We start from the raw sequence: 22,528 nt of genomic DNA, 5'->3' as shown, positions 1-22,528 counted from the left end.
TAGTTTAGGTTTCCGAAACTGATCTGATGACTAGGGGTGTAGCTGTCGATCTGCTCTAGATGGCCAGTTGAATTAGCACGCAGTGCGAAGCCGCCGAATACAAAGATTTGGCCAGAAAGAAAAGTCTCCCTCAGGGCGGAATTGTTGTGGATGGTTGATGGAACCATCGAGCCTTCTGGTGATGACACAGTGGAACTCTCAATGAAAACACCAACGTCGGTGTCAAAACCGGCAGATCTCGGGTAGGGGGTCCCGAACTATGTGTCTAAGGATTGAAGGTATCAAGGAGGCAGGGGACACGATGTTTACCCAGGTTCGGGCCCTCTTAATGGAGGTAATACCCTACTTCCTGCTTGATTGACTTTGATGAATATAGGGGTTACAAGAGTTGATCTACCTCGAGATCGTAATGGTTGAACCCTAGATGTCTAGCATGTATGATTTTGATCCTGCCTATGGACTAAGCCCTCTGGTTTATATAGACATCGGAGGGATCTAGGGTTGTACATAGTCGGTTACAAAGAAATGAAGGAACATGCTCCGAACGCCAAGCTTGCCATCCACGCAAGGGAGAGTCCTATCTGGACACGGGGGAGGTCCTTCTACCTTGTATCCTCACGGCTCATCAGTTCGGCCCATGCCACATAGGCCAACTCCTCGAGGACCCCATAGTCCAGGACTCCGTCAGGCCCCTTCATCATAGATGAAGTTCTCACAGGAGGAGCCTATCACCTTCATAATGTATCGGATAATCGTCTTGAGCCGAATCCATGGAATGCTACTCAGCTCTGACGATTCTACGGATATTTCGGTCGCACTCTTTTTATTTTTACTTTGACTAGGTTCCTCTTTCTCCTCCCCTTCTTATTTTTTCCTTTTTTATATCCCAAGGTATGTTCAGATCTACCGAACTGTTAGGGGTACACATCTTTAGATGTATACACCCCACTTTAACTGGGGGCTTCTTTGACGAAGCTCATTATTAAAAGCTCGTTGCTTATATTGTCTAAGTTGTTTGTTCTATACATATTTTGCCATTATATGCATATCTATGACTTAAGTGTTTGCCAAGCTGGGTTGCCTCGCTCCTGTACTTTATACCCTACGTTCCCGACTATTCAGCTAGGGTGTAAAGGGAGTACCTCTGTGATTGTTACAACCGGGTAATCCGGATCTATACCTCAGACGGGTGAAGCCGAAAGCTAGCATTCTTAAGGGCATAATTGGTCGGCAAGCAACGACAGATTGTTTAAGTTCTTCTAAAAAATACGGGATAGGCTGCCCGTAATTTGGATCAAAGCCGAGGGCATGCATAACTAAGCATGCCGACCCAAGGAAAGGAACCCCTAACGAAACTATTTTCCCTGGAAGATGTTTCTTATGTCAAATAGTAATATAACATACCTCCCCGAACAAATTTTGTTTGTTTGAGCAATATGACCGGATTGCCTAGTTTCCGGACATACTGAATGTTTATTACATTCCAACATGGTATCCGGAAACACTCCAACTTCTTGGTTCGAAGGTTGAAGTCGGAGGCCTGCGATGACAAATTTTTACAAGTTCGGTTGGAGATAAGTTCGATGATAAAGTACATTGATACACGGAATCGAACTACTACTCTTTATCTATGTCATCTATAAGACTGGTTAAGCTACCGTCTTCTTGCGGATATTCCGCAACTATCATCACTTGGTCATATACAATTTCACGGGAATATCTTTCCCGTCCGGTCCCTCAGGTCCAACTCGGGCCATATGATTTGGATCGAGCCCGGTGTAGCGCGTTTTCACCATTGCCCATGCCTCTCGGGCACCTTCCCGGCATGCTGACGCCTTCCATAGCTCAAAACAACACCGGGCACCTTTGAACAGGTTCGCCAACCCCTCCATACTTTCTGGAGGGGCATCAGATGGCCATAAGGCTGTGATCATACTCTTCATGGCTTTACGGGCCCGCTCGTGCACATTAGACAACTCTTTTAGAACGTCGCCTTGGAACCCGGACACTTCTTCTTCTTCAGGACGTCCGGTTAACAGACCTGTAAGAACAGCATTATAAGACTCCATATTATGGGATTATATGAGGTCCTTGGATGGTTCAAAGGTCATACCGAATATGCCGCCTTTCAACTTTTTATTCTCTTTTTGTGCGTCCCATAATTGAGCCTTTAAGCTCTTTATCTCCTCGGCTTGCTTATCCCTTTCCTCCTCCAGTTTTTTCTTTTGGTTACTCATCATCGTGACTTTCTTCATTTCCTCTAACTCTGAGGTGGCGGCATGTAGCTTTGCACGGCTTGTTTCAAGCTCCTAGGACAGCGTGTTGTTCTTCTCTTTGAGAACCTGCGATGATAACGATCCTTAAATCGGTTGATCTAAACCGCTTCAAGTCTTGGGGGCTACTGGCATATATCTATCAATTTTACACAAACCATTACATGTATATCTTTTGAAAATAGGTGATCAACTCCAGTAAGTCCATGCCGTGCGGCTCGGATATATGCATCCACGATGCTGAGGGCGGTGAATTCCTACTCAGTAAAAGCTGGAGCGCAGGGTCTCTTTCAGTCGTCGATGATTCATCACACTCTCCACTTTGGAATTTGTGATGGATACGTCATCCGAATCCTCATGAGGTGGAGGAGTCGGCGCCGCATCCATATTGGCTCTCGTCCTGGTCGATGAGCCACCGGATTGGATGATGCTCGGCTAGTTGGGGTTTTGGACACGATTCACCGTGTGCTCCTCCTGGAGTAAGAGGGGGGAAGAGAAATATGACAATTTAGTCTTATGCCTAGGCACATATTGAAGGTTATACCTCTTTTATGATGGAGGGGGTTCGACGGTGCTCCTGCTTTCCTTTCGTTTTGAAGGCCCACCCTGCGTAGATGCTGCCTTCCTAGGGGCCGCCCTCGATTGGGTACGGCTTACCGAGCGCCGATCCTATAAAGCACGGTCCAGTGTGATGGGTGAGACGCGAGTGGGGGCTCCTCTTTTTTAGGATGGTTTCCGAGCACTTACCTTGTAGAAAGGGAGAAGGTCGTGGTAGTCGGCCATAATAGCCACTTCCGAGCCGTCAAGGCTCACTTGATAAAAAACTCCATCATCAAACTCTGTAAATATATCTGGATCCTCGTGGAAGCCGGGGTATTCGTTACAACCATGGTCCTCTGGCTAAGGGGAGGGGCAATGGACATTTTCGACTACCTTCCTTCATGTCTGCTTTAAGACAATCAGAATAACTTGATTAGCACATCTCGATAACGAGGTAGAACAATGCTGATAATCAATGACTTACCCATTCAATGGGGTTGTACATGCAAAACCTTCCCGACAATTTAAGCGGATGAATTCTTCTTTCTCCCCCTTATAAAGATCTGCCAGAATGGCGGCCAGAGCGGCTGGGGTATCCGGACCCTCGCGTTTATAGCGAGATGCGTCTCCTCCCCGTTGTAACACCATAAAGGGGTCACTCTGGACTGAAGGGGCTAGATGCATCGCTTTATCGCGATGGCCATAACTTCGATAATCGAGAGTCCGGAGTGGGCAAGTAATCTGACCTTGCTAACTAACCTCATTACTTTCGCACTGTCTTCTTGCTTGCGACTCCGGGGGAACCAATTGAGTAGTTTCTTCAAATAAGCACTGGAGAATTCGGGAAGTCCGCGCCGAACTGGGTCTGAAAGGGGAGCGTATTCCATATAAAACCATTCCGAAGACCATTCTTCGAACCCCTTCTTGGGAGTTCCGACAGGGTAGCCTGATCTGGCTATGCGCCAAACTTCGGCGCCGCCCCCTTCAAATATGGAACCACCTTGATGGCGGGGGACGAGGCAAAAGAACTTTCTGCAAGTTCAAAATGAGCCCCGCAGCCTAAGAACAGCTCGCAGAGAGCGACAAAACTCAAAATGTGCAGGATAGAACCTAGTGTGAGGTTGTGCAGCTAGATCCCATAGAATTCCAATAGACCCCTGAGGAAGGGATGGATCGGGAATCCTAAGCCCCTCAGAAGAAACGAGACGAAGCACACCCTCTCCTCCCTGTTGGGGTTGGGAAAATTCTCTGCTAGCACGTCATTGCCAATCGAAGCCAATCCTGCCCGCATGAAGACTAGATCTACAAGAGGAAGATATCCCTGCGTCTGAAGTCGACTCATCTGGAGTTGGGACACTGAGCAGCTTCGCCAATCACCCTCTTGAGGGCCATGGTGGCGCGAGGAGGATCTAGGGGCGCTCGCCATGTTTTGAAGTTTTTTGTGGTTTGCTCCGATGCTCTTTGTGCAATGTGAGATGGCATTTGGGGATCTAACCTCTTTATATAGATGCCGCCCATGTGCGGTAAGGGGCTTATTTGTAAAATAGAATGGACTGTTCGCATTCGCCCAATGCATGGAAATCGAGGCGATGATAGGAAGGAATCATAAAGGCAGAACATGGAGGCCAAAATTGGACTATCGTTAATCCAAAGTATGCTGAAGAACCCGCCTTGCAAAGCCGAAGAAATAAGCCGGATACTACATCGTCATTGAAGGCAAGTTCGGGGGATACTGAGGGAGTCCTGGATTCGGGGGTCCTCAGGTGTCCGGTGATACATATCCAACGTATCTATAATTTATGAAGTATTCATGCCATGCTTACAACAATTTTATATGGTTTTGGTATGATTTGCATGGAACTAACCCGGATTGACGATGTCTTCAGTAGAACTACCATGGTGTTGTTTTTTGTGCAGAAATGAAAGTTCTCAAAATGAGCTGAAACTTTTTGACAATTTTTTTTGGAACAAAAGAGACCCCCGAAGCTTCGTGGAAGGACCATAAGGTGAAGGAGTAGGGCACAAGACACCGGAGTGCTCCTGGGCCCTTGCCCGTGCCCCGGTGGGTTGTGCTCACCTCGAGGCCCATCTTCGTGTGAAACCAACGCCAAAAAATCCTATAAATAGAGAAACCATCAGAAGTAACCCTAGATCAGAAGTTCCGCCGCCACAAGCCTCTGTAGCCACGAAAAACCAACCTAGACCCCGTTCTGGCACTCCTCCGGAGGGGGAAACCATCACCAGTGTCCATCTTCATCATCCCGGCGGCCACCATGATGAGGAGTGAGTAGTCCACCCTCGGGGATGAGGGTTTGTACCAGTAACTATGTGTTTAATCTCTCTCTCTCTCTCTCTCTCTCGTGTTCTTGAGACGTCATGATCTTGATGTATCGCGGGCTTTGTTAATATAGTCGGATCATATGGTGTTTTCCCCTCTCTATCTTGTGATGAATTGAGTTTTCCCTTTGAGATTTTGTTTTATCGGATTGAATACTTTTATGGATTTGAGAACACTTGATGTATGTATTGCTATGAATAACCGTGGTGATAATGGGGTATCATATTGATTCACTTGATATGTGTTTTGGCACTCAACTCGCGGATTCCCGAGGTGACATTGGGGTAATCTATGTGTAGGGGTTGATGCACGTTCTGGTCTTTGTTTCTCCGATAGAAATCTTGGGGCACTCTTTGAGGTTCTTTGTGTTGGATTCAGTATTATGAATCTGAATTCGTTTTGGTGTCATTTTAGTATGAACTCTTGATAGATCGATCGGAAAGAATAACTTGTGTTATTTTAGTACGAACTCGTGATAGATCAATCAGAAAGAATAACTTGGTTTTATTTTAGTACGAACTCTTGGATAGATCGAACGGAAAGAATAGCTTTGTGTTATTTTAGTACGAACTCTTGAATATATCGAATGGAAAGAATAACTTAGAGGTGGTTTCGTGCCCTACAAACAATTTCTTCTTATGTTCTCCGCTAGATAAGAACTTTGGAGTGATTCTTCATCGCATGTTGAGGGATGGTTATATGATCCAATTAGATTAGCATTGTTGAGAGATTGCACTAGTGAAAGTACGGACCCTATGCCTCATTTTTAAGCATTGCAATACCGTTTGTGCTCTGTTTTATCAATTGCTACCTTGCTGTTTTTTATTGTTCTTATTACAAAAATCAATATCTACTATCATTACTACACTTGTATCACCATTTCTTCGCTGAACTAGTGCACCTATACAAATTACCAATATATTTGGTGTGTTGGGGACACAAGAGACTCTTTGTTATTTGGTTGAGAGATACCATCTTCATCCTACACCTTCCACGGATTGATAAACCTTAGGTCATCCACTCGAGGGAAATTTGCTACTGTCCTACAAAACTCTGCACTTGGAGGCCCAGCACGAGTCTACAAGAACAAGTTGTGTAGTAGACATCTTCCGGCCTATTCGATATGGGCCGGACTGATGGGCCATGAAGCTAAAGCAGAATACTATCCCCTGTGTCCGGGTAGGACTCCTGTGTGAGTGGACGGCAAGTTTGGTGTCCGAATGTACTGTTTCCATCTTCTGTAAACCGACTGTGTACAATCCTAGGCCCCTCCGGTGTGTATATAAACCAGAGGGTCTAGTCCGTAGAGGGTATCAGAATAATCATAGGCTAGACAGCTAGGGTTTAGCCATTACGATCTCGAGGTAGATCGACTCTTGTAACCCCTATACTCATCGAATACAATCAAGCAGGACGTAAGGTTTTACCTCCTTTAAGAGGGCTCGAACCTGGGTAAACATTGTGTCCCATTGTCCCTTGTTACCATTGATCCTTAGACGCACAACTTGGGCCCCCATACCCGAGATATGCCGGTTTTGACACCGACAACGCCTACCAGGGGGTCATCCCCCCAACAGTAATCAAAGTTATGTTCAATAGCATCATGAGGAGCGAAGCACATAGATAACTCAATGATATCCCATTCGAAGGAAACATCTCCGAGGCAAGAAGGTAGCGAGAAGCTTGAGCACCATCTTCCTATACTCACTCATTAATCATGCCCATATCACAAACATTCTTCAAATAGCTAACAACACTACTTTTTATTTGAGTTAGCGAGAACAACATTATTAATCTCCTAATGTTGGCAGCAATATTATATCATCATGTTGGGCATTGCCTTGGGCATGCACCATATCCACGTTACAAAAGCCCTATCATAGACCATACCCATCTTGGACTCCTCGAGTCGGTGTTCGTTGATGGCAAAATCAAGCCTAACCGTTGGGATAGTGAGGAAGCTACTACCTACGAGCTCACAGGAGTAGGCGATTGATGTGCTTGGGAACCATTCATCTGTGATCACGGTGTAGCCAGCTGGGTTGAGCTGTTGCAATGCCTCGACGATGACACTTGTTTCAGGGTTCTCTTCTTGTGCTCTCGTGACGACATGCACTCCCTTTAGATTTCTCTTCTTGCATTCACTCGATGTCCGCCACGCTTCGGTCATACCTCTCTTCTTAATGTGCAGAGATAGTGCTTCAAACACCTCAGGCTCATCAAGGTTGACAGGTTTTCGAAGCTAAGAGCAACTCCAATGGGGCGACCCATTTTGTCCGCCGCCGTTCGTTTGGGTCGGCGCGGACAGAAAAGTCGGCCCAATGCGCCGACCCAAATGGACGCACGTCCGCTTTTTGTCCGCGGGCGACCCATTCCCGACCCATTTTTGAGCCGGATTTGCATCGGCACGGACACGCGACGGACGCGTGTACGCTTGCCCTCTCCTTCCCCGGGGCACGTTGGTCTGTGTCACATCGCCCTCCACAATCCAATAGCAACCCTCGCCCTCCTCCTCCGTCGTCGACGCCACCGCCCTTTTTTTGCCGGCTAGTCTGCCAGCTGTCGGGGCCTCCACATCTGCCCAGCTAGGCCGCCCACTCCCACGTCGCCCGCCGCCGCCGTCTTGCCACCGGGAGCCGACTGGTTCCCACCCCCATGCGCCCCCACCACACAGCTGCTCCCAACCAAGAAGCTGCCTCGCCGCCCGGCCAGATCCTCACCGGCACGCTCGTCGGAAGCCGGCACGCTCGTCAGACGTCGGCAGGACAGCAGCTAGTCCGTGCGCGCCGCGACTCCCTTTGTTGGCCATCTCCTTCGCCGAAGCCCGCAAGCTGTTCGAGGTTTGCCAAGGTACAAAATGGACTCCGCCGATGAGTTCTTTTTTCACAATTTCCTTTGCGACTCCAACGATTCGTCCTCCGATGACGAGGAGGAGATATTGGCTGCCGTGTTGTTCCATCACCACCTCAATAGCCAGCGGCCACTGTTTCGTGGCTCCATTCCGGGCCACCTTCCGGCGTTGAATCGCAACCGAGAGAGCGGGCATTTCCTCCTTTGGAAGGACTACTTTGATGCAACAAACCCGTTGTTCAAACATCAGAAATTCCGCCGCCGTTTACGTTTGAGTAGGCATGTTTTCAGTCGTATTAGAGAGGGGGTGGTCGGCTATGATGACTATTTCGAGTGCAAAGAGGATGCTGCTGGCAAGATTGGTTTTTCCTCTTATCAGAAATGCACTGCCGCCATCCGAATACTTGCATCGTTCGGTATCCTGCTAATACCTGGAGCACGCAGAAACTGTTGGAGGTGATGACTGCTTGTGTGATCATGTATAATATGATCGTACAAGACGAGCGCCCAGAACGTCTGTATGATCAATGGTTTCAGTTTCAAGGTGAGAATGTTGTGCCTGAGCATGGAGTAGCGGCAACGTTTGAACAGTTCACCCAATTTCATGAAGACATGCGTGATTGGGGAACTCACGTGCAACTGCAAAATGATATGGTTGAGCATATGTGGGCTCATGTTGGCAACCAATAGATGTATCTTTTTTTATTTATTTGCAAAACTATGTGAGAGCTATGTGAGACCTTTTTATTTTCATTTGGCTTGTAATAAACTATGCAATTTTATCCGGTCCAAAACGATTTTATTTTGATTCAGACTATACAATATGCCAAAAATAGAGGGGCAGGCAGCCACGCCGGCACATATGGGTCGGCGTGTTGGGCGCCCTGCCGACCCATATCTAAAACAGGGCGGACGCCGGGCGGGCGGCCGACCAAAACGGACAAAAAGCGGACGAAATCGCCGTCCGTTTGGGTCGGCCCGTTGAAGTTGCTCTAAGTGCCCATTCGAAGCAACTTTCTCTACGAGGGGGAGGTGCTTCCCAATTCAGTGGATTCAATTTAGTAAACAATGGATACACACACATAAACACTTAGAGAAAACCTGGTTGGTTCGTTGCCAGTGGCGGAGACAGGGACCAGCAAGGCCCTGGCCCCCTAACACCAGTGATTTAAATCTTAATATGCATGTAAAGAGTGACTAATTGATGTTGAATTGGTGCATCCTCGTAGGTTGGCCCTCCCTAACAAGAACGAACAACACTCAGGCCCCCCTAATTCAATTTTCCTGGCTCCGCCACTGTTTGTTGCAATATGTTGTACGCCGGATAACATCACATGAAAACAACTCGAATAGATGTGGTGCATCGTGGGCCATGACTCATGGACGAGGGAGTTATGTTAGAGGTGTACAAGGAAGTGAGATTGTTGTTTCTGTGCGTGTTGTCTTGCCCGCACGGAAGAGTCAAATTTACTCTCCTCCATGAGCAAGGTTTTGACAGCGTTACATGCTTAATTGCCATCAAAAGCTAGATTTTTCTGTCCATACCAAACGTCTAACCTTGCCTAGCATGGCTAGTTTAGTTCTTGCCTTAGATCCAAACGCAACCTTATGTGCAACGCATTGCCACATCATTAAACAACATTTATTCAGAGTATGAGGACCAAGAATGAATGAAAACGCCTAAAAAGAAAAAGGAAAAGGTAGTGGCAGCATTATACATTAACGCGATTCTTAATTCCTCACCGACACCTTGCATTGCCATGGACCCGTGCATGCATGGTACTCAGTGACTTGACGACAGAGACTCGAGCGAGAGGGGGAAAACTTTAATTTTCTGAATATGTTTGAAGAAGTCGTGGATCGATTAATAGGGGCCCGGTGTGCTGTGCCTTGAAACCCTCAAATGATCCACGAGTACGCGTGGCGCACACTACAAAATCCCATCGATCACTACCGTTCCAAATCTGTATTTTAGTCATCGATTAAAGTGCTTGGGTTGGATTAAATCTGGCCGTAACCATCTCAATCGACCAACAATATGTGAGCTCGTACACACATGATAAGAGGAGGGAAGACCCCCGAGAAGTTCAAACAAATTGCTCAGTTTCTTAAACTCTATGCTTAGTTAGATTATCAACAATTAAGAACATGATCTGCTTGTTACTAGAACTAGACTATTAATCAGGAGAATATCTCATTAATTTGCACCATTTGAGGTGATCATCAAGGTCTAATGGACGGGACTAATCTTTGAGCAGCAGGACTTGCGATTTTTCTCTCCTTGAAAGTCGATTTTCGATGAGCAATTGGAGGCATAGCTCGTACTACTACGTGGCGTCCCCTCCTTAAATCGCTGCCACCTGGGGATGTCAAGTCTTTTGCAGCTACATGGTTCGCACGGACGAAACATTACTGAGTCAGCACCACTCAACTAATGAAGCCACGGTCATCCATTTACCACTGATTCGATTTGCACGGATCAAACATTCAAAAAGATTAGCACGGACCAAACATCACGACGCACACGCGATCGTTTTGACTCTGCGGCCACACAGGGCCCACCTCCGGCCCGGCCCAGCTCAGCCCGGCCCGGCCCGGCCGACACGCTCTCTTTCTCTCTCTGCCTCGAGCTTCTCGTTCCGCGTTAACCCTCCATGTGAACCCTCTGCCACCTTTGCCCCTTCCATCACTCCACCCTCACTCCCTCCACCACCCCACTCCCCCCCAGCTAAACCTCCTCCCCCCTCCACCCAACCCCGCGCGCGCCGCCGCCGCCGCCCCACCGCGCGCGGCCATGACGGGCCGCCGCCGCGTCCTCCTCGCGCTGGCGCTGCTCCTCGCCGTCGCGCTCGCGCCCGCCCCGGCCGCGTCCCAGCCGCCGCCGCTCGACCCGCCGCCGTCCTGGGTGTTCCCCAACCCGCGCCTCCGGGCGGCCTACGTCGCGCTGCAGACCTGGCGCCGCACCGCCATCTTCTCCGACCCGGCCAACTTCACCGCCAACTGGTCGGGCCCCAACGTCTGCGCCTACAACGGCGTCTTCTGCGCGCCGCACCCGGCGGACGGCGGCGTGGTCGTCGTGGCCGGGATCGACCTCAACCACGCCGACATCGCCGGGTACATCCCCGACTCGCTCCCCGCGGGCCTCCCCGACCTCGCGCTGCTCCACCTCAACTCCAACCGCTTCTGCGGCGTGCTCCCCGACACCTTCCTCCACCTCCGCCTCCTCCACGAGCTCGACATCAGCAACAACCGCTTCGTCGGCGGCTTCCCGGAGGTCGTGCTCCAGCTGCCCTCGCTCCGCTACCTCGACCTCAGGTTCAACGAGTTCGAGGGCCGCATCCCGCCCGCGCTCTTCGACCGCCCGCTCGACGCCATCTTCCTCAACTCCAACCGCCTCACGCGCCCCATCCCGCCCAACCTCGGCAACTCGCCCGCCTCCGTGCTCGTGCTCGCGCACAACAGGCTCGGGGGATGCATCCCGCCGTCGATTGGGAAGATGGCCGAGACGCTCAACGAGATCGTGCTCATCGACGACGACCTCACCGGCTGCATCCCGCCGCAGGTGGGGATGCTCAGGAAGGTGACCGTGTTCGATGTCAGCGGCAACGACCTGCAGGGCCCGCTCCCGGCCACCGTCGCTGGACTGGTGGCCGTCCAGGAGCTCAACGTCGCCGGGAATCTCTTGGAGGGCGCGGTGCCGGCGAGCGTCTGCGGACTGCCGAGTCTGAGGAACTTCACCTACGAGGACAACTTCTTCACCGGCCGGCCGGGATGCGCCGTGGCGACGGCGGACGGCAGGTGGAACTGCATCCCCGGCGCTCCCGCGCAGCGCCCGCCGGCACAGTGCGCCGCGGCGGCAGCCAGCCCGTTCGACTGCAGCAGGTCGCAGTGTCAGGAATCAGCAGGGCCAGGCCCAGGCAAGGGATCGCACGGAGGCCGCAGGCCGCCCACTCCGAGGGGTGGGCCGCCGAGGGGCCATCGTCGAAGGTCGCCGCCACCGCCAGGCTGGTTTACGCCGCCGGGCCCATTGTTCCCGCCGGGCTCGTCCACACCATCGTCCCCGTCCCCGCCCGGTGGCTCCACAACGCCAGGAACGGCGGCGCCGCCACCTCCGACCCACAGCGAGAGCCCCGGGCACGCACTGCCGCCCTCCTCCGCACCACCACCCCAGGGCACCCCGTCTCCGTCCTCCGGCAACCAGCCGCCGTCCGCGTCCTCGCCGTCCAGTCACCAACCCACAACACCTCCCCCCGGGTACGCCCCTCCGGCCCTCACGCCGCCGACCGCGCCCACGCCATCCTCGCCGCTGCCGCTGCCGGCCCCTGGTCCCTGGGCACCACCCCCTCCACCAGGCGGCGAAGGCGGAGCGCCATCCTCTCCACCAAGCGGCGGAGGCGGGACGCCACCGGTTCACGGCATGCCATACTCGTCCCCGCCACCACCACCAACGACAGTGCCGTTGCCCCCGGTCCACGGCGTGTCATACTCGTCGCCGCCGCCGCCGCTCCTCCCGCCGGTCTACGGGGTGTCCTACTCGTCGCCGCCGCCTCCAATGCCGCTGGTCTACGGGGTGTCGTACGGGTCGCCGCCGCCACCGACGGGGCCGTAGAAATAGCTGCTAGCTAGGTAGCACCACTAGCTAGCCGCGCCGCAGGCTGATCTATCGGCCCGGCCGCCACCTCCACGGCCGGATCGCTCGTCGTCAGCCAGCCAGCCAGTCCGTCCGTCCGTTCGTCCGTCCGTCCGTGGCTCGTCCGTCACCAGTACATCTCTTCCCTGTAGTTTCTTGCTCTCCTCCTCTCCTTGAACGTTATTTTTTGTTCTCTGTTGTCCATTTGTTATGTCGTTATTTGATCCGAATTAAATTCCAAACAAGTCTCCACGGTGGATTCTTTCATCATTTCTGTTTTTTTGCTCGATTGCTGTTTGCCACTGGGCACTGGGGTACTAGTTTCCATGCTTGATGGATGGATGAATAACGACGCAACGCAATGCGACCTTGGACCGGTGGTTGTGGCATGCACGATCGAGGGATCACATGCATGCATGCGAGAACACGTCGCAGCGGCACACGAGTTATGCTGGCGGTACGATACGATACTATACATAGTGTGATGATAAGCAGTGATGGGGCATTCACGCCATGCCTAATGAATGGAACGGATGAATGTTGAATGACTAGTCAATTAGGGCCGGTGGTAGCTGTGGCGCCATTTATTTACTCCATGCAATGGACTTCGAGCCTCTCCGGTGGGTCTCCACAGGTGCAGACGTGCAGTACAGTGAATCTTGCAATGGATGGTACCAGAACGTTATGACTTGGAAGAGGTTCTTACATTGAAATTATTATCTTTCGAGGTCCGTGATTTCTTTCACGTGGGAGCGGATGAGAGGCCCTAGTAATTGCTGCCTGCCAGCCCCAGCGCCCCCGGCCGTCGCCTCTGCAACCACAACTGCGATTGCAATTGCGTCGGCCTGAGCAAAACCTGCAAGCTACTACTGGAGCCAGCTATGGCCGTTTGCCACCCAAGCACTTGATCGGAGTTAATTACTCCTCCCTACCGCCCGAGATCCTATGAGCGTGCCCGCCTGCCTGCTGCTTGCTTACCAGAAGCACACGCATTACTGCCTGCGATCCACTGTTGGGTCCCGTGCTTCGCGTGCACCATTGTTCAAACTTTCTTTAAATCACCTGCCCCCAAATGAACCCAGCTGACGGGATCATGCGGCTGCTTAACACACACTCATCGTCGCTGCTGGGATCATACGATCCGATCGGGTCGGCGACTCTGCCACGTTCCATTCAACAGATTTGTCAACCAAATGTAATCCCAGTCAGTACTACTCAAGCGTTTTATTTACGAACAAATTCAAACGTACTCCGAAGAAAATCACGCCAACTGCACTTGTACTCACTCCGGTGAAAATGAATGATACAGCAAAATGTACTCCAGTGAAAATTCAAATGTAACTCATTCGGTTTGGAGGAAATCAAAACGTAGGAATTATGAGTAGTATAGGAATTTGATAGGATGACACTTGCCATCCTAAGGAATTGACTTGCCTCGTTCCTACGCGCAAAATGAGCTTTGAGTGGAAGTGTAGTTTTCTTCAAAAACACAGAAAATGTGTAGTATTCCTACGAATTTCCTACAAATCGAATGCATATATAGGAAATTTTCCTCCGAAATCCTCGTTCCTATGTTTTTTCTATGAAAATCCTCCAAACCGAATGAGGCCTAATCGTAAAATCATATACCGGGGCACAGGCATCTCCCTCGCAATCGAAAGGGAGAAAAAAATTTTATGATATAGTACTCGGTAAAAAGAAAGAACTAGTAACAAACTAACAGGCATGTACTAGTACGAGACTTGCCGATTATTCAAGTGCTTAGGGTCAAACGTCAAGGCCAACTACTCGAGCACATTGGCTCCTCAGCTTTACACATTAATCAATAATCACAGGGGGTGACCAGTTGACCTGACCTAGCGCTTCTACTTGGCGGCGGATCCCATGCCGCAGAGGACGGCGGCGGCCTGGCGGGCGAAGTAGGTGAGGATGACGTCGGCGCCGGCTCGCCGCAGGCACATGAGCGACTCCATCATCACCTTCTCCTCGTCGATCATGTTCAGCGCCCCGCCGGCCTTGATCATCGAGTACTCCCCAGACACCTGAAACGCAAAAAGGAAACAACGTATGATGATTGGTTGCTTCATAATTTCACTCTCCTTTTCACAAGACGAGCCAAAATGATAGTATTACATCATTCGATCCTCTCTTTCAGCTACAATCATAACCCCAAAAGGAAAAAGAAAAACATAATGCATACGAGATCATCTTCTGATCCAGGCTCGTAACCTCAAGGATGAGTTGGTTAAGTTTACTCGTATTCGTTCATGAGGATAGATCAAGGTTCAGGCTTTTTATTGGTTCAGAATTTCACACGCTTTGAGCTCAGAGTATAACTACAGAAACACCATGCAAATAACATCATCTTCTGATTCAGACTCAGAACCTCCAAGGATTACTTAGTTCGGTTTAATCGTGTTCATTCAGAAGGATGATGATATCGCCACCTCTATTTTTTTTTCTTTCCTAACACAACGACAGAATCATCCTCCACTTTTAGCTTCAAAAACACGCAGGAATACAAAAAACCAAAAAAATTAAGAAACACCTGGTCAACTTCTTAAGATGAACTCCTGTTGGTGCTTTAGTTTTTGAGAACCCTCAAGGAGAGAACTTGAGATCAAAACACATGAGATAAACGCATCAAGGTTCAGGCTTTTACTGAAATCTTACGTGTGCGTGTGCTGCCCAAGAGAACATCTACTCTACAGTTTAGAAATAGGCAGATGCAGTCTGAGTGCTCAAATGCGTAGTGAGCTAGTACTACTTTACCGGCCTAATGCTTGAAATGGCTACCAACTGATGGTGTTTGTGTAAAGAAGATAAGCACAGTGAAATATATGACTCGGGTATTGATAAGACAAACGAAAAATGTTCTTGTGCGGCAAAACTAGTGAGGCCCGTGGCAATTGAGTAGCTGAATTATGATATGCACTTACGGTGCTGCTGCGAAAATGATTTTCTGATTGCATCAGATGTATACAGTAAACAACGAGGTCCGGGTTTCTTGTGGAATCCCAGATAGAAATGACAAAAGCATCACATCAACATGGATTATGAACCAGCTAATGAACTAACCTGGTATGCAGCAATTGGCAGTGCGGAGTTATCCCGGAGAAGTCGGATGATATCCAAGTATGGCAATCCAGGTTTCACCTGTCACAAGGGAACCATGAATATGGTGCGACATACACAGGAGTTATCTTGGTAATATGGCACTGAATATTGAGCAAGAGAATTACTAGAAGAATATCAGCTCCTTCTGCCTCATCTGCTGCAGTTTCTAGAAGGGCTTCCCTGTAGTTAGCTGGGTTCATCTGATAGCTTCATAACCAAAAGGGGCAAGACATTTAGACAATAACCAACTAAACTGTACACTGGATGTAAATACACAGAGTAGCTTTGTTTTCAGCTCCATACGTCTTCTTATCCCCAAACCGTGGATTTGAATCTAAAGCTTCTCGGAATGGCCCATAAAATGAACTGGCGTACCTGCAAAAACATATATCATGGATGCATCAGTCAGATAACAAAGACATAAAGTAGAAATGGGATAACAAAAATACTATGATGCCATGAATGATATAGGTACGTACTTTGCAGTATAGGACATAATGGAGACGTCATTGAAGCCCTCAGCATCCAAAGCAGAACGGATTGCTCCAACACGACCATCCATCATGTCGCTAGGACTAACTACATCGGCACCAGCACGTGCCTATTTAGTTCATGGAGCAAGTTTATGTTAGTGAACAGTTGCATACTCATCAACCAAATCCAAAACCTAATACCAAGAGAAGAGATGGACCTGTGAAACTGCCTGTTTGCACAACTGATATACAGTTTCATCGTTCAAAATTACTCCTGATGGGATTGAAACAAATTCACAATTAGCTGGACGGAAGTTTGTACGGAATTTGTGCCTTCTGAAAAACATCTAAGTCCATCAGTTGTTTGGACAAAAAAATAGTAATCTAAACTGCTTGTACTGTAATTCCAAATTAAACTTGGGCATGACCACCGAACAGCTAAGCTCATAACTTAAGTACACCTTTTTGCACTAGTGATCAGTTTATCGCCATTCGCTAGGGCTACAAAGAGCTACAGGAGCCAACCAATTCCTGGTTTAAACACTACGGAATGCACCTTCTCATTTTTTGCTAATTTCGATGATCTGGGAAGTACCCGACGAGATTCTTGTGAGAAAATACATTTGTGCAGCATATTTTGAATTTATTTTTAGGAAGTTTCAGTGCCAGGTGGCAAAAAGAATGACTTAACTAAGCTGTTGACTGTTCAGGCACACAGTATCTCAGGCTCTCCTAGCAGGAATCAAGTGGTCCAGTAATACTTTTAGAAAATCAAATCTGGACATCCACAGTGATGTCTTAGAAACCAGGAGCCAGAGGTTCTATATAATACAATCTCAGCTCATACAAACCAAACTGGCCAACAATAATATCGAGAACTAGGATGATAGTTTCTTGGCCATATGCCCGTAACCAGTGTGGTGTGGCCTTCATACCAGGAGACTGGCAACAATATTTTTGAACTAGCTAGCACATTTCTAATGCTATCAGCAATTCAGGATGCAAGCAGATCAACATATCATGCACATCTGACCCTCTGAAAAGTGTAAGATAATAATGCGTCATTTTCATTACCATCTTCCCTCACGATGCCATCATGTCCATCAGATGAATAAGGGTCCAAAGCAACATCCGTGTAGACAATCTAAATTCGACATATGATTAGAGGCAGCATTGGTGCGAGTGACAATAGACAATGAATGAGGGAAACAAACTTACGATATCAGGGAACTTATCCTTGAGCAGGCGAATTGTACGTGGAACCAAACCATTGTCATTGTATGCTTCAATTCCTGTCGGAGACTGAAGGAATAAAGAGCATAAGTCATTCAGAGGCACAAATAAAAGTACATGGCAATAATTAGTTATATTTGTCAAATACCTTCAATGCATCTGGAACCTTTGGAAAGAGCACAAAGCTGTTAACACCAACATCACGTGCCTTATACACCTGCATATATGAGTGGTTGTCTGGATTATTACATGAGGTCTGAATACTGATTGCTACCTAAGACTATTGGTCCAAGTGACATGGAAATAAACACACATTTAGAGCTCCAACATATTCATCAAACATAGATGATAAATCCGATCCCAGTCTCAGAAAAAAAAAGAGGTAAATTTCCAGTACTTCCAGTACCTCATCAAGAAGCCCATGTTGCCATCCAAGCCTAAAGCACCCGGGCATAGCGCCAATTGGAGCATCCTCTTCCCCTGCAAATCATTAAAAAAAACTTTATATAACAAATCTCAAATGGTCCAGCATTCAAGCAAGTACTAGATTTCAAGGCAACCTTCGTGGATGAACAATGGGAGCACCAAATTTGCAGGCGAGATGGTTGTCTCCTGGAATGCAGCCCTAAGAGCTGGCGACCTGCGGTTGCGACGAGGGCGCTTTGGCATGTCCTGAACACACACCAAACATGGAGCCTCTAAATTCAGTTTCTTGCAACTGCAGCAACATTGCAAAATTCAGATTGGAGCTCACAAGAGGCCTGATCTCAGGCGTGCCGTCTGGGGCCTTTGGTCTGACAAACGCAGCGGGGGCGGGGAATTTTCCGGCGACGGCGTCGGCCTCGCACTCCTCGATGCTCCTCCCCGACGGCGCCCTGACGGCGGCGGCCGCCTCCTGCTCGCTGCTGACCCTGACGGCCAGGGAACGCTGCTTTGGCCCGGTTCTTGGGACGGCGAAAGAGCTGCCGAACGGCGCGTGCCCGTGGCAGTTGGTCGCCTGGAGCATCTGGACCTTGGCCGGGGAGAAGGGGACGGTGGAAGCCATGGCCTATCTGCAACACCGAGACCAAGGAAAGTGAATTTCGCAGACATGGTTGACAATCGCGTCGCTATATCAGATTCAGTGCTGCGTGGCTCGATCAAAATTGAGGTGTGGACTCTAAGAAACGGTAAAAGATGGATCTTGATTCTTTCTTGGCTAGTGCCACCAGAGGCGGCGAGTGGATAATCTTGATTGCGTTGAGCTCTGGATGGGGTTGGTCATCAGGAAGAGATTGGGGGCTGAATTTAGCTTGACGAGTTGAAGGGACGTGCAAATCTTGGGGAGGAGGAAGAAGAGGGAGGAGGCGGCGGCGGCGTACCTGATGGATGGAAGATGGAGAAGAAGATGAGGAGAAGACGATGTGGCCTCAATCCTCTCCGACGACGCCCCCCACCTACTGCAAAGAGATCTCCTGTACTAACAGACGATGTCTTGCGTTTCGCTGTCTCCATGTCGTGACCGCCGTGTACATGAACCTGAACCTTTTTTTACTTTCAACTAACCTGAACCTGAACCTGAACCAACGTGTCGAGCCTCCTCCCTCCGTTCCAAGGACGAAATCACTGTTTTGACCTTGTTCACGTTTATCGTCACAAACTAAACCCGACGTGAAAGTATTTCATGATTTGACCCTTTTAGAAACGTCAGGGCCCGCGGCGTTTCCAGCCAACATTGAAACGCTGACCAAGCTAGCGTTTCTGGCCAACACAGAAACGCCGTGGTAGCTAGCGTTTCTTCCGTGGCCCACAGTCAGTCCGAACCCGCTGTTTTTCGCTGACGTGGCACATCAGAAACGCCAATGGCCCTGGCGTTTCTGCCATGTATTTAGTAATGCACGCGGGGCCGCGGGGGCCTGACCCAGCCCATATCTCGGACCGCTCGGGCAGTTCGTCCCTGCCCCGACGAACTGGCGGCCGCCCCCTCCCTCTTCTTCACCAACTCTCCCCCAGATCTGCTATTTTGATCATCAAAACGAGTAGATCGAAGCACTCCCGAGTTACTTGAGGTATTCTCTTCCCAATCCTCCATTTATTTTCAGTCAAGATTAGCTATTGTAGATGCATTTTTTGAAACATGGTGGAACCCTAAGATGAGTTATTAGTGATTTGTTTGATGAATATTTTGGGGATATGCTCATTGTGTTGAAGTATTTTTAGTTAATTTGTTTAGTATTGGATTTAGAGAGAGACCATTTTTTTGATTAGGTTGAACCTATTATTTGTTAATAATTAGTTGTGATAGATTGTTTAGGATAAAATAGGTTGAAAAGAATTGATGTTGGTAATGTGGTTCGTGATTTATATCTTTGGGATAATTTGTAGTAGTTTCACACAATTTTGTATATGATGTGGTCATAACTTTAAGCATATATCATAACAAATCCATTTACCTTATTTTGTAGGATGTTTGAGCCGGATAAATATCCCGGCCTTGATGATTATTACGAGGAGAAGCATCGTGCTGTGCTTGTGGAAAGAGGGGAGGTAATTATGATCTATATTGTCGATTCTCATGTTGTGATTATATTGTGAGTAGTTTAGAGAAGTATATAAATTGTGCGTGTGATTTTTTTAGGTTCCTCCAGTGCTTCGGTTGAGAGGCCACAACCCACGTGAGTCACTGAGGTATGACCGTCGCTACGAGCCTTATTTTAGAAGAATGGATCTTCTCCAGTTTGTGCTCAACTTTAAAGGCACACCACCATGGCTGAACTCGACGGCCATTACCGCCCTTACGGACCGTTGGAGGCCGGAGACGCACTCTTTTCACCTTGCTCTTGGTGAGATGACCGTCACTTTGGAGGATATTGCGATGATCTTCGGTCTTCCGATCGAGGGCAGGGCTCTTACCGGGAAGGTGAAGTCCGAGGGGTGGCGACAAAGGGTTGCAGGTTTGGTTGGTGGTGAACCTCCCCAGTGGATTCATGAAACAAAGAACGATCCTAGGCCATCTGGTGTTTTGTTCTCGTGGCTACAAGAATTTTTACGAGTGCCCAGAGAATGCCAGTCCGGCTGTTGTGGAGAGGTACGCAAGGGCTTACTTATGGAATCTCATGACCCAAGTGGTGTTTCCTGACGGCACGGGAGACACAGCCTCCTGGATGTTCTTGGACCCTCTTCGTAACTGGGATGTTAAGTGGAGTTGGGGGTCGGCGGCACTAGCCTTCTTGCACCGTCAGGTAATGCTAATTTGATGAATTTTTATTATATGAAAGATTTTTTTGCATGTGATTTGTTAATGTGTATACAAATGTGCAGTTGGACGGAGCATGTATGAGGAGTAAGCCGAAATCTTGTCTTGGTGGTTTTGTTTGGGCCCTACAGATTTGGATGTGGGAGCGTATCCCTGTGGGCTGTAACTTGACCATTGCTCCGGAAGAACCTTGGGAGTGGCCTTTTGACGGGGATGAGGAGCGGTATCCCACTATCGCATACACGTGGGCTAATGTCCAAGTGTCTAGTATCGCAGCCATGGGGCGGTACAAGGCATACATAAGCGAGCTTGACATGCTTACTTACAACCAGGTAATTATCAAATGCCTTGCTATCAATTCAGTTTTTTTGTTGTTGTGCATGGGCTAGTGACATGTTGTGATGTAGGTTAATTGGAGGCTGTACATGGTACTTAGGCAGTTCCCTTTAAGCAATATGTGCTTTCGTGACCAACATCTTTGGCGTGTGCGTTTCCCCATGATATGCTTTTATGCGGTGGAGTGGCATCTTCCATATCGTGTTTCGAAGCAATTTGGAGTACAACAACGTACCCCGCCGGAGTATGTTGAGACAAGTGTGGTGCTACATAGGTCTGCAACGCTGTGGCCGTTGGCGTTGCCAAAGTGCAGTAAAACGCCAACTGGTTTGGCGTTTCCGTCAGAACAGGAAGTCAAAAACAAACTCCAAAGCAATTTGGTGGTACACATAGTTCATCACATAAAGTAATACACATAGAGGAGTCTAGAGCAATTGTGACATCACATAGTTCACCACATAAAAGAGTACGCATAGAGGAGTCTAGAGCAATTGTGACATCACATAGTTCACCACATAAAGGAGTACACATAGAGGAGTCCGAAGCAATTTAGAGTACACATAGCTCACCACATAAAGGAGTCTAGGCAACAACAAGGTTCAAGATGAAATGCACACGAAGGTCCAAAGCATGGCACAATTCACATCATAGCTCTATTGTGTAGAGCAAGGCCCCTTTCCCTTCTTCTTCTTCCTCTCTTCTTCTTCCTCCTCCTCCCTTTTCCTTATGAGATGAGCCTCCTTAACCACCCTCTCCATGAATATCTTGTTCTTCCTCTCCTCTTTTTCAGCTGCGAATGCCCAAAGCTTCATGGTTCTTTCTTCAAAATCCCTTTGACGCTTCTTTTGTGCCTCCTCACATTTCCTCACCAACGCTTTCTACCTAGCGCGACACTCATATGACGCTCTCAACAATTCCTGATTCTCAGCTTCAAGCTCCTCTTCCTTCTTCTTCTTTAGTGCGGCTTCATCCTCCTCTCTCAGCTTCTTCGCAGCCTTCTCCCACCACCCCGCCATCTCACCTTCGCCATCCTCAAGCCCCTTCATTGTTGCTTTGTTGGGTTGAGAAGCCGCCATATCTATAAAAAATTACAAGACGTCAGTTAGTAAGGACAAAAACAACATGAAAATAATATTGGGAAACATGAAAATAATTATGAAGTGTAGCCACGTACGGAAATGGTCCAGCTAGGTATCCAAATATTCCTCTAGCATTACCACGGCCTCTACCCATGAAACCTCCTCTACCACGACCAGAACCTCTACCCCTACCACGAGCACCATCACCGGTAACTCGTCCTCGACCACGACCACCCCTGGATCCTCGGCCACCACCAGAACCTCTACCCATACCACGAGCACCATCATCGGTAACTCGTCCTCGACCACCACCAAGGCCACCACCGGAACCTCGGCCACCGCCAAGGCCATCACCGAAACCTCGACCACCACCAAGGCCACCACCGGAACCTCGGCCACCGCCAAGGCCATCACCGGAACCTCG

General features: G+C 48.9%; 2 protein-coding genes across 2 annotated transcripts; one reads left to right on the top strand and one right to left on the bottom strand.

Annotated features, from left to right (window-relative positions):
• Positions 1-10,795: 10,795 nt before the first annotated feature.
• Positions 10,796-12,901, top strand: LOC119338555 (leucine-rich repeat extensin-like protein 4). Its single transcript, XM_037610871.1, has one exon. It carries the CDS (start codon positions 10,796-10,798, stop codon positions 12,608-12,610), a length of 1,815 nt encoding a protein of 604 aa, XP_037466768.1. The 3' UTR covers positions 12,611-12,901.
• Positions 12,902-14,269: 1,368 nt separating this feature from the next.
• On the bottom strand, positions 14,270-18,944 carry LOC119337109 (delta-aminolevulinic acid dehydratase, chloroplastic). The gene is made up of 13 exons (XM_037609220.1): positions 18,816-18,944; positions 18,209-18,506; positions 18,015-18,126; positions 17,861-17,934; positions 17,603-17,671; positions 17,440-17,523; positions 17,296-17,365; positions 16,440-16,495; positions 16,228-16,349; positions 16,052-16,123; positions 15,874-15,955; positions 15,710-15,787; positions 14,270-14,673 (listed from the first exon to the last, which is right to left on the bottom strand). Exons 2-13 carry the CDS (start codon positions 18,497-18,499, stop codon positions 14,497-14,499), a joined length of 1,287 nt encoding a protein of 428 aa, XP_037465117.1. The 5' UTR covers positions 18,500-18,506; positions 18,816-18,944; the 3' UTR covers positions 14,270-14,496.
• Between the last annotated feature and the right edge of the window lie 3,584 nt (positions 18,945-22,528).

This window comes from Triticum dicoccoides, chromosome 7B (genome assembly GCF_002162155.2).
Source record: "Triticum dicoccoides isolate Atlit2015 ecotype Zavitan chromosome 7B, WEW_v2.0, whole genome shotgun sequence".
In the NCBI taxonomy this organism is placed as follows: Eukaryota; Viridiplantae; Streptophyta; class Magnoliopsida; order Poales; family Poaceae; genus Triticum; species Triticum dicoccoides.
Note: the sequence above shows the minus strand (reverse complement) of the source record. Positions and strands in the feature narration are given on the sequence as shown.